The 12,593-nt window shown below is 40.4% G+C and overlaps 1 protein-coding gene across 1 annotated transcript in view; it reads left to right on the top strand.

Annotated features, from left to right (window-relative positions):
- The window catches only part of VSIG1 (V-set and immunoglobulin domain containing 1), a 21,715-nt gene extending 10,335 nt beyond the window's left edge, over positions 1-11,380 (top strand). The window contains exons 3-7 of the mRNA XM_017819121.1: positions 5,308-5,506; positions 7,133-7,288; positions 7,756-7,875; positions 8,876-9,002; positions 10,443-11,380. Coding sequence (XP_017674610.1) covers positions 5,308-5,506; positions 7,133-7,288; positions 7,756-7,875; positions 8,876-9,002; positions 10,443-10,626 — 786 coding nt within the window. The 3' untranslated portion in view covers positions 10,627-11,380. The remainder of the gene's footprint in view (positions 1-5,307; positions 5,507-7,132; positions 7,289-7,755; positions 7,876-8,875; positions 9,003-10,442) is intronic.
- Positions 11,381-12,593: the final 1,213 nt, after the last annotated feature.

Genomic DNA, 12,593 nt, shown 5'->3' with positions numbered 1-12,593 from the left:
TATTGCATTTTTCTCTATCAAAATTATTTTGGATTTAGCTGTTGGTTGTTTGTTGTTTTTTTTTTCCACCACAGATATTCTAGGTGGCTGAATTAGCACCTTCAGGAATATTCTACCCAAAGGGTACCTGAAGGGCATATCCACACACCAGGAGTCTCTGGGATGAATGTAAGCAAGTCTGGATAGCCCAAATTTGGGACTACATATTTACACAGGAAAAAAAAAAATCATCCCGGATCTCCTTTATAGAATACAAAAACATTTTGAGATGCAGTGGATACAGAGGACACAGAGCTGCCTGCTGAACTGGCTTCCTCTCAGCTGTCAGCTCAGCGTTCCAGCTGTAATCCATTCCAAAGTCTCTTTGACTGCAGTGGGATTCCTGTCTCACCATGAAGTACAGGGCACAGCCCAATGTAAACTGAGCTCTAATAATAACTGCTGAAGAGCAGTTACACCAAAGGCACTGAGAAAACATGTTTGTGCTTGATGCACTGTAGGAATTATTTACTAATAGCTCAGCCCCAAGAACGATACTATGAGAACATCAAAGAGCTGCTCCTCAAAAGTATTCTGCACCAGTTAAAGCTGCTGAATGATTAATCCTCTAAAGGCTTCTGACTCCTTCCCTTTTCTCTTCTACTAATGCGCTATTGCAACAAGACACTTCTAGTCGCTGTTAACACCCTTGATTACCCATGCAAAAACCCCAGTAATGCAGGATATAATATCCCTACTACCTTCTAGCAGATCAGAGTTTTGGCAAAAATGTGTGAAAAGAAGCTGTGGATGAATGTGAGGCATTTGGGCCCAGACCAAATCATGTGACACACTGTCAAAGAAACCAATGCACGTGTAAGCATTTCCTTTCTTATCTACTTGAGTTCAGAATCTGAGCCTCGGGCCTTCATTAACACTCTCAGTGTGTGGCATTTGTTCTCTAATTAGATGGTAAGATGCTTAGGGGAGTGATGAAAATTTTTTACCTTGTTGTTATTTTATAAATTCTGTCTGTCCTCAGAATTCAGAATGAGATCACGATCTCAAACCAGTCTTCCTCTGCTTTTATCAGTGAGAAAGAGACTTTAACAGTTCTTTTTCTGGTAGCTTGAGAAAATGTCAAACAGAAAATGACAAACCAACCCAATGATGGGGCCTGAGCTTTCCAGCTCTCCAGGCAAAGACTGTGAGTCACACACTGAATCCATCAGCCTTGAGAAACGTCATGGAACAGGATGCTACAGCTTTGCATGTGCTGGTGGGGAAAGGGGCTGGGGGAGGGAATTGGAAAGGAAGTCATGTCCTGAAACTGCCCCCCAGTCAGGAAGTCAAAAGTTCTGTGGAGATTCAGTGGACATTTTCTAACACATCTTCAAGTACATCTCATCTTATAGCTCTGATATCCATATGCACGGGGCATGTACAGCAATGTGATGCTGTGACTCCAGGAGATGGGGGTTGGGAGGAGTATTGACCTGGAAGTTATGAATGAGTCCATCCAAAGAGATTTGAATGACACATATTTATGCAAATCCTAGTATATATTTGTCCTGTCCTGAGAAGAAAGGAAGCAGATGGGAGCATGTTTCTCCTAATTTACTGACTGCTTTCTCACACGCCCCCTCCACACCCTAAGGAAGATATTTCTATAGAATTTGTATAAAGAAAACCTGCAGTTGGGTTCCTTACACGCTGCCAAACATCTGGCAGCTTATGAAAATCTTCAACTCAGCATCAGCTTTGCCAACTGCTTCCTCTGAAGGCAAAAACTTTCCTCATCATCCCTCTAGAAGAGGAGCATCCTTTCCACAAGTCAGGCTAAAGGAGAAGAAAAGCACATGTGATTTCATGTACCAGATCCCCCAGAATTTGGGACACAGATAATATTGTCTCCAGCATCTGGAGTGCATTGAGATTATCAAGATTTTCTTCCAAATGAGTATGATCATTCCCAATTCCCTGGTCTGTTTGTAACCCAGCTGCTCCAAACAGGTACACGAATAATGGACTTATGGAAGCCTATGGGGCAAAATCCTTTTCTTGGCTGCAGCAGAAACTGGCTGTGGAAATGCAGAGTAACTGCACCACTGCCTTAGAAAGCCCACAAGGATGGATGGCTGCTGAGAGCAGCTCCAGGCACCACCTGGCCCACAGGATGAATAACCATCTGAACTGCAACCCTTTCTAAGGTCAGGGAGATGTTTTCTGGGCAACTTGGCTGCTTTGCAGAAACTGGTGTCTCAGATTGTGAAGTTATTAAGGACAGCAGTTTTAGGAGTGATAATCTCAGCTCTTCTTTGCAGTCAGTTGTTTGATTAGTCATCCCAGGCAGCTGCTGCCATGAAATGTGAAAAGGCACCGTTAATATAAAAACATGCCTGAGCAAACTAGCTGGTAAGGAGAAGCAGCAATCATTACTGCACCCTCGAAATTGTTTATACTCTGGTAAATCATCGACTCCACTAGAGCTACTCATGATTTGCTTCAGGACATGAAAAGTGTATTTTTTCAAGAGAAGCACAGATTTCTTTCGTATTTTTTTGCATTCAAGACGGTGCACTTAAAATATATTTATCACATCAGATTAAAAGGCTTCCAGAAGAAGTCTACCATTGACTAAATACAGTTTTTCCATACAGACATTTTAGGTAAAATGGAAAGAAATGTCAATGAGATGTGTGTTTGTAGGAGGAAACATTAACTGTCAGTTGCCCAAAAATAGTCTTCCATATCTTCAACAGAAAACAAGTTTTTTTACTCTTGAATTGGAACAGAAACATTTTTGCAAAGATTTTAATTTCAGTTTTTTGAGAGCCAGGAACAAGATTTTCAAGGACAGCATAAACCCACTTTGAACAAGGGTTTAAAATAGCCATTTTGAGTGTATTGTTTAAAATGGGCTGTGAATTCACAGCCAATTAACTAAAACATGTTCCTCTTAAATCAAATTTCCTGTGTACACAATTCAATCATACCTCTGGGACAAGATATACACTCAGTAATTAATCACAACATTACTCAGCCTTTTTGGTGTTTACCACCTTCCTTCAGGCAATGAACTCCAGAGCCAGCAAGATAAGCATCGAACAGGAGCAGAACAGAGAACAGGCAGGAGCCTGCAGAGGAACTGAATGCATTACCTGAGGATGTTCCATTGCCTTTATGTTCATACTTGAAACAAAAAAAAAACCAACAACCCAGAAAGACTCTGTTTAAATCCAGGAAGAAAAAAAATAGTCTCTGCTGTGTTGACACCTGCCTCAGATTTAGCAGTGTACACAAAATATTTTCCCTGCATTCATTCAATCAGAAGGAGAGAACACGGGGAATTCATTTCTCAGTGCATTGTATGAGGACTTAAACACGTTGTTCACCCTGACTTCAGGTCAAATATACCAAGGAGCACTTGCTCCTCTATTGTGTTTATTGGCATGCCCTGACTGCATTTCAGACTCAATGACAGTCCTATTTCCCAGGACATGTGCTGTAGCTAAGCTAATTCTCAGTGGGCACCTCCCGCTACTCTCACATAAATCCCACATCACTCTGAGTTAGACTGAGTAGAATTTAGCCCCTTTTTCCAGCAATCAGGCCTTTTAGTAGGGTATGAAGGGCCTGTCACTCCTCTCATGCTGTGGTAAGACACAGGTTACTTCATTTAGATCATTGTAGAACCTAATTTCACATTAGTGTAAAGAGCTGATGGAAGCTTCATGGAATGGAGATGGAAATCCAGCCCATCACTGTTGAGAGCTATCTAGGGACATCAGCTTAAGAGGAGTCTGAAGTCAGAAGTCACAGTTCTTGTAACTTAATACAGTTGCTCATACTCAGATAAACGTAGAATGAGACCAGTGTGGCCAGTGTGTTTTTGTAATTCCAGGCAGACCAGGTTTTTGATGAGCAATTTGTTTAAACCAAACTCCCTATTTGAATATTCTCCTTCCCTGGGGAATACACTGAGTGTGCATCCAGACATTAGTTCTGCAATAGAGATACATCTCTAAACATTTGCAAAGCATAAAATCAATTTGAAAACTGATGGTATCACATGACATAATGGAAACTAGGGGGTCTCTCCAGCTGTTCAGCAGACTTTGTAACCGAGTCTGTCACTGTGCTAACCCTGGACCTCTTATGCTTCCTCACTGCAACACCAGGGTTCCACACCTGGGGAATGCTTTGGTGTTCAGAGCCCTGCATCAACTGTACCTGGTGTTTGTAATCCTGGGGCAGGGAAAGATAAAGTCTGGCTGAGGAGTGTGCAAAACTGCACTTGAGATGGGGCCAGGCTGCAGTCCTGGAGCTGCTGGTGCTATGCAGCCTGGGTTCTGACCTTCATTTCAAAGCTGTATCATTGCATAAACCAGCTGTGCTCTGACAGTTTTGGGGTGTACCTTGCCTTAAGCTAATAAAGGCTTTCAGATAACATTGCTTAAAGACTTCAGTCAACACCATATCAGGGTGGATAAATAGAATTAAGAATAAATATTCTTAATTCAAAATGCAATCAGTTGATCTGCAAAGTAAAGCAAATTATACTTGTTGCCCAGGGATCTGCAGTGTCCCCAGAAGGCAGAGAACTTTGGCCAAAAGAAAATTTTGACACTAGTCAGGTGTGAATGGCATTTCAGAGGAGTTTGTGAAGCTTTTTCCTACAAGCATTTTCCCACTATTTCAATTAAAAAACATGCTGTTAGTTCAATAAATACATTTACACTGCTGATTCTGAAATGTCAGGAGGAACAATGGTATATCCATTTGGGTCACAACCTGTAATTCTATATGGTTACCTCTCACCATCTTAAAGAAATGACTGAGTGTGCTGGAACTGTTCACTTTGCCTAGTTTGTGCATGTAGACGCTGGGGAACTGTCACCCAGTTTTTGCAATGACAGGCCCATCCTTGCCATAACCTTCTGTTGAGCCACTTATTAATAATATCACAAATTATCAGTACTTCAATTGATACCACTATTCACTGTCCAGGACTTAGCATTTTTTCATAGAATTTTCATATGATGGTCAGTGGTCTCACCTTTGTTTTGCAAATGCATCAGTCTGTGCTTCGATCTCATTACTGTCAATTACAAAATTAAAAATGCCAATTCTGAAAAGCTTGTCTTTTAAGAACCATTACAAATATACATTCAAATGTATAATGTTTTTATTTCTGCTTTCTTGGGAAAAGGGGCAAGACGGGGTGACACTGCTTGGCTTCATCAGAAATCAACAATCTTATGAGTACCAAAGCAAGCAGCAAGAAGATCTCTTGTCATTAAACTAACAATTGATTCTTTATCACAGATCTATTATTATTCAGGAGGCCAGTCTTACTCCTATGGAGCATTTAAGAACAGGATAACAGCTGCAACAGGTCCAGGGAATGCATCAATAACAATCTCCAACATGCAGCCCTCAGACACTGGTTCCTACACCTGTGAAGTTTTCAGCCCTCAGGGCGATGCTGGACAGAGTCAAAAATCTGTGATTGTCAATGTGCTGGGTAAGTGCCTTCCCTCTCTGCTGCTGTGTCGTTCGTTTTCTTCCCATGTTATGAAACACTGCTCAGAACACGTAGGGCCAGAGGGAATAACAGAACAGAACTGTGGTAAACAAGGCCCGTGATGCAGAGAAAAGGCTCCCAGATGCACTGGCGCAGATGCTTCCCAGGGCTCTGGAGGCAGGCAGAGCCTGGGTGCCCTCTAGCTTCCAGCCAGAGAGGACCTGCTGCCACTCCACAGCTACCCTTGCCTGACCTGCAGCCAAATCTCACTCTCCCACCAGTGGCCTTCGGATTCACTTTGTGCTCTCAAAAACTTAAAACTTAAAAACTTAATGTGAGCAGGTAAGAGGGTAGCTGGACTTACCCAGCTTCACTCAGTTTTTCACGTTGGAAAACAGACTGATACTAGCTTTGATTAAAATAAAACACCCTTTTAGCTGGGAGGAACAACTTCTCTCTGAAATCATTAGATGCAGCACCCAAAAGACCAAAACTTCACTAATTTTACCTAATGTTGGTCATGGTGACTTGCATAAAGCTAGGGAGAGGCAGTAGTACAGCCCAAGAGTTCTGGCTCACACCAATTCCCAAGAGCTCTAGAAACTTAGGATGTGTTGGATGGAAGTAGTAGAAAGTGTGTTGTGGATGGGAAAAAACAGTAGTTCAAACATGAACAGGCAGGACAGAAAGGATGAAAAGCAGTGGAAAGAGATATTTTACATCTTAATAAGATAAAAGTTTGTACTAACCTCATCTAATCACTGATTATCTTGAGAATTCATACAAGGTCAGACTGACAAATCACAGTCATAAAAGAACATAATTCCAACCTCACTTGCCTGTTTTCCAGGAATAAGAAAAAGATATATGTAAACTCATTCTCTGAAAAATCAAAGTACCACAGATAATTCTTATCTAAAATTCCCAAAATGAGTAGTAAATCTTGGAGCAGTTGAGTTAGAGATTGCAATTTTCACACAAAAACCAAGAAAAGTTGTTCATTTATGCACACAAAATTGGGCTGAGCTCATCAATGGATGGTAGAGTTTCCCTGACAGTGCTCAAAAGAACCACAACAGCAGCATTTCTGTGGATAGGAAATGAAAAACAATAGGTGTAAGTGAAGACAGAATCCTACCTTGTGCGAAAAGTGAGGAAATGAAATCAAAACAGATATATTTTTTAACAGAACTATAGTTGATTTATTTCTTCCACAGCTGTAATATACTGAAGAATCAAGCCTTGATCCTCTCCCTTTCTGTGGAAAAGCTCATGCCATGTCCCTAAAAAAAATGATGCTTCTGTGTGGCAGAATGGTGTATCACAAATAGTGAGTGCCCCATTATAATGAAAGTAATTGATAGTCTTTGTCTCAACACCTCCATAATAACAGTTAGTATGCAAACTGTATCCTAGGCCATGTACATATATTTAATATTACTCATTTTTTTATGGAAGAGGCTTTGGTCAGATCCATAAATAAGACTCTGATCATGGATGGAAATCTGTAAATGAGGTTCAGTTCTTAACTGAGAATTGCAGCACAGTACCAGAACTCGAGGTGGATTACTGCAGCCCCAGCTATGCACTCATGATGTGTCTCTTCTCCTCATTGTTATTTTACAGTCAAACCATCAACACCTTTCTGCAAAGTAGAAGGAACACCTGAAAAAGGGCATCTGATCTACCTCCTGTGCAGATGTGAAGAGGGATTGCCTCATCCCACCTACCGCTGGTACAAAGTCGAGGAGAACACCCTCAAGCCTGTGACTGAACAACTTAGTGCGTAACTAAAGGACTCTTGTACTGTGTACAAGACCTGAAATTCCCTAGTACCAACATTTCAAACACTGTGTATCACATAGGCTAATTAAAATTTATCCTCCTCTGATGGTGAATGTCACAAAATCGTATTTTTACTTATTCAAGTTGACCAACAGCTGTCAAAAACAAAGGACACTTTTCCTATTTAATAAAAAAATGTGTGGCATGTTAAAGTCTTATCTATGCCATTACTTTAAATTGTTAAAATGGGAGAAATATTTATGCCTTTGCAGAATCCACTGGAGCAATTTTCAAGGAAGATAAATGTTTTTTATTAAAAGAATATAAAAAAACCCCAAATAACCAAATAATCAGAAAACCCTGTTTCTAATCTCTGAGTAGCTCTCAGTGTTACCAACTACAGAGAACTGTTTGCCTCTACAGAATACAAACAGTAACTTGTACCTGTTCCCTGTCTGTCACAGATCCAAACACTGGCATTCTTTACATTGGCAATCTCACCACCTTTGAAACTGGCTATTACCGGTGCGTAGCCAGCAACGTCCTGGGGAACAGCTCCTGTGAGCTTGACCTAACAGCAAAACGTGAGTTTAACACGTGAAAGTAGTCACATCTCTGATGTAGGACATGCACAGCTTGCAGGAGAATGCTCTAACAGCTTTGAAGCATAGATTATTTTTTTTTCAAGTAAGAACAGAACAGGATTTGGAGAGCTCCGGAGTTTTCATCCAGGCATGCCCAGAATTTACACTGACCTAGAAAACTGGTTTTAACATCTCCAGCTTAATTCCCACAGGGAGCAGGAGCTGGACCTGGTTCTGACCGCAGAGCCTTTACTGAGAATGGACAGACATGGAGTTTTGAGCAACATCTTCCAGCCACCAGTCTCACTGAGGTCCCCTTAGCCCAGAAATTAAAACCATCACTGAAACATGGTAGTACAAGGACTGAAGCACTGTAGATGTAACCACTGGCTAAAAATACTGCAGTCACAGAAAAATACCTTATCCTGAGTGTTCTCAAGCAGTGGTCAACCACACCTGCATGCATATTTTTCACAGAACCAGTAATATTTAACAAGAGCCAAGCCTATGTTGTACAACCAGCCATGAGAGATGTCCACGAAATGGTCACTCAATGATTCAGTGGACTATGACCTGAAAATAGCAGGTCAGAGCTGGAAGCTGCACTGAAGTGGAAATAAAAGGCTTTGGAGGCTCACAAATGATCAGAGCACACATTTTATATCTCAGCTGAAAGGCAGAAATAAAGGTAGCTTGAATTTCAGAATGTGTTTGCAAGGACTGAAGAGCAAAGGCTTTTACCTACTGTGAGTGTTACAGCCTAATGTTTCCCATAGCCAGACATAAAGAGAGACTTTGTTGGGATAGGGAGCTAACCAACAAGAAAGGAGGCAACAAAGATCACATAAGCATAATTCTCACTTTCCTTTGGCCTCCCCCCTGGAAAGAGTTCTTTGAATCCAATGCCTTCTTTCTGCTAAAAGCTCTTGCAATAAATTTCCATTGGATTTTGCTATATTACTACTTTTAAAAGTAAAGTAATCTTTTTTTTTCTTTCCAGATTCAGACAGTGCTATTGTTGCTGGAGCATTAATTGGAGCGATCCTGGCAGCTGCTATCATTTGCATTATCGTCTGGGTCTTAACCAAGAAGGCAAAAAATAGGAAGTCTCCAAATAATGAGATGCAGTAAGAATTTCTGTTTGCTTCATTTTAAGACAAATATTTCTATAAAGCACTCCAGGTAATCCAGAACTAAAGTGAAATGCAATTACTCTAAACATTTTTGAAGGGTAAATAATACAAGTTTTGAGAAAACTTTCTAGAGTGAGAACATTTGCTTTTGTGGGACTTTTCCCCTGTTGCTCTCGTAACAGAAGTTGCCATTACCCTCTTCCCTATGTTAACAGGCAGCTACCACTTAGCAGTATCTAAAACAGTGAAGTAAATGTTTTTAAACAACACATGCTAAAAGTGGCAAGTTAGAAAACCAGCTCTTAATATTTAAAAGTTAATGGGGTCTGTGACCGGTGGGTGGAGGGAGTAAAAAAGAAACAGCAGCTAAGGGTAGCCTCAGCAAACTTACCAGGATTTAAACACAGAGGACTCATTTCAGTGCTATCTGAAATTACAGGACACACACTTGGGATACTCCAAAGCATCTCAAATCACAGGAAACACAAGGTTTAGGCAACAGAATGGAGCCCAGAACGTCCATTTTGATGCTGCTCTGGAGATGTTTTTTCCTCTGTGCTTTGGTTGCTCATTTTTACCTTAAATGGCCAAATCTTCAGAATAGAGATAATCTTGTGTGCTATACAGAATGTATTTAGCCCCACGATGTTAAATGCTAAATGAATACATGCAGCTGAGGCCAGGAAAAAATTGTTACTTTCTGTAGCACAGGGCTATGACTTCCTGATATGGAATTCTGCTAACCCAGACCAGTGGCCAGTCACTCATGCACCTCATTTCTGCTTTCAACTGAGTAGCATTACCATTTAATTTTGTGCTCAGATCCTAATAAATCTTACTGCATTGAATTAATCTACTAGCACTTGATATTTTTCTGCATGTGACAGTGCTTCAATATTGGGAGTTTATTATTGTTTTGGTGACACAAATGGAATGAATACTTGTTACTAAAAATATTTTTCTAGATTTCAGTATTTTCTAAAATACCCAATATATTTTAGAATATTTTTCTAGATCTCAGCCTTTCCATAATTCTTTTCTGACTGCACTCTATTTTTATGCACTTCAATGGGACACCACATCTGCATGGAATTTCCCAGAAAGCTCACACCAAGCAGTATGTTTTGCTACCCCTCCTCAGACATTGTTTGCCATTGCTCAGTTTCCCTTTCCACTTTCCTGGAGTAGCATTTAAACATAATAAAATTAATTTTATTCTAACGGCATTACTTAATTCAGTGATGTAGAGGTCTTATTAGCAAATATTCTGTCACTCTTTCTGTCTCAGCAGCAGGGATGTTGTTACCTTTTTACACAGTCATAATAAAGAGGGGGTTACTGTTTAGACAGCAAATACTCTCCTTTTGAGAGACTCTCGTGTACATGGGATTTCGACATGTGTGAAATCATAATCCTAATCCTGTCTTCCTGCAGAGAAATGGCTCAGAAACAATCCAATGCAGACTATGTTCAGGTACCTAATGAAGAAAACATTCCTGCGACCACAGTTCCATCGAGCAATGCAACAATGGAATACCCGAGTGTTGATGAAACAACAGCCCCTGGAACACCTGAAAACAATGAGAAGCAAGAAGCAGAAAAAGAAGAAACAGCCTAGAGTTTTATTAGTTTTCCTTGTCACCTTTGGACCCCTTTATACAAAAAATGTTGTCATTGAATTAACATAGAAGTGTGACTAAATCTTAAATGGGCATTTGCATTGTGAACCACTGGGCTAGAGATTGAAAAGGGTCTGTTACATGTGAATAGCAGAAGATTTGGCCTTTAAAGTTAACCAAATTTCTTTTATTATCTAGTTATAACTGTAGAAAAATATAAGCATAAAAAGACTATCATCCACATTCTCCAACCTATTTTGCAAAACTAATTAGGAAATTGTCAAAGTAAGAGCTTTCCAGTCAACTATCAGTCATGCTGTGTGTATCCACACAGTTCTGAACCACAGCAGTCTTCTCCAGAAACAGTGTTGGCCAACTTATTCCCTGTGTACCAAGAACAATCCTCATGGTCAGTACATTGCAGTGTTTAAAGGAACTGATTCTGTATGTCAGAAGTAAAAAGAAGTTACATCAGTGTCATCAGATTGTAGAAACAGATGTTGAGACCTGGGCCAATGAAATCTTGTGTGTCTGAATTCTACTTAAATTGAAAAAAACCCCAAACAAATGATCCTGGACACTTTTACCCTGTTGCTGCCTGACATGGAATACATTTTGTTAACAGTGACATTCTTGGCTCAAAGTTCCCAAGGCACCAGCATTCCAGAGTTGTGTGTCTCAGCAGTTCCGGTCTTCAGTTTAATAGAACTGGCATTCAGGTACCCAATTCAGACATCAAATGACTGTTTTCCACAGAACAGGAGCTGGAAATCTAAACCCCTTGCAAGGCTTGTTCCAATAGGCAGGCACAACATCAGATTCCTCATGACATGCAATACAGCTGCTTTCAAAACTTAGAATACTCTCTACTATACAGCACACGAGTTTTGATTGCTTCTTCTGCCTGAGATGATTTTAATCTATTTCCAGGCACCTGTTCTACCTACTGAGCAACAAACTCATGCTACTTTTCCTCTGGTTCTTTAGCCCAGTGTAACAGCCTGTTTTCTATAGGTGAAAGCATCAAGAGGAAAGGTAAATAGTGCAAAGCACACCGATAGCCAACAGTCGAGTAATGACCACTCTCTTGAGTGGTTGGAAGGAGAAAAAGGAACTGAACCACACACACGTTGATCACTAGACACCTCTTCTCTCTGGGCCTCGTTTCTGAGGTTACACAAGCTCAGTTTTTCAAAAAGCTTTTTCCAAAGAGACCTACTTTCAGAAGAGCTCAGGGACCGTGGGGCTCAGGTGAATACAGACCCACAGCCTCAGTAGCTCTGTTTGGAACTACACAAGGCAGGTCCTCGCTGACTCAGGGAAACACTGGCTTCAGTCTCATGCACTGCACAAAAATGTATCTGGCTCAGGGATCTCGAACTTTTTGGCACTTAAATCCTTTATAGGACCTAACATGCATAAATCCCTTGGTGACTGTTCCTAGCCTGTAAACATTAGACATATGCAACATTCATCTTTAAAATTTCTGGGCTAACATTTTCAGGTTCAGTTCCTACAGCTCGAAATATGTTTATCAAAAAAGTGAGCACCAAAAAAAACCCCCAAAACCCAAAAAAAACCAAAAAAGAAGAAAAAAGGAAAAAAAAAGGGGGAAAAAAATAGAAAAAACGTGGCAACATTTAAAGAAGATGTAAAGCATGAAGTCCTAGTTAAGAGTCATTTGGGATCTTCAAGCATAACTGTATTCATTGTCCTTTCCAACACAGTCTTCTGGCTTTCAAATATTTATCTTTGTTATGTGTGTTGTAGTGTTTAGCTTCATTCCAGAGTAAAAGGACACTTACGGTGTTCTTATACAATTTTAACTAAAAACTGCTTGTGCCAGACTGTGAGGGTCAAACCCTTGCTAATACCAACACTGCCATATTTTACTGGTGGATCCTCACATTCTTCTCTTCCCTAAATATCCAGGGTAAACCTTAAGTCATGATCTCCTTAATCAGGC

The sequence above is a fragment of the Lepidothrix coronata genome, unplaced genomic scaffold (assembly GCF_001604755.1).
Source record: "Lepidothrix coronata isolate B3197 unplaced genomic scaffold, Lepidothrix_coronata-1.0 Scaffold2, whole genome shotgun sequence".
Taxonomy (NCBI): domain Eukaryota; kingdom Metazoa; phylum Chordata; class Aves; order Passeriformes; family Pipridae; genus Lepidothrix; species Lepidothrix coronata.
This window is presented reverse-complemented; position numbering and strand designations above follow the sequence as displayed.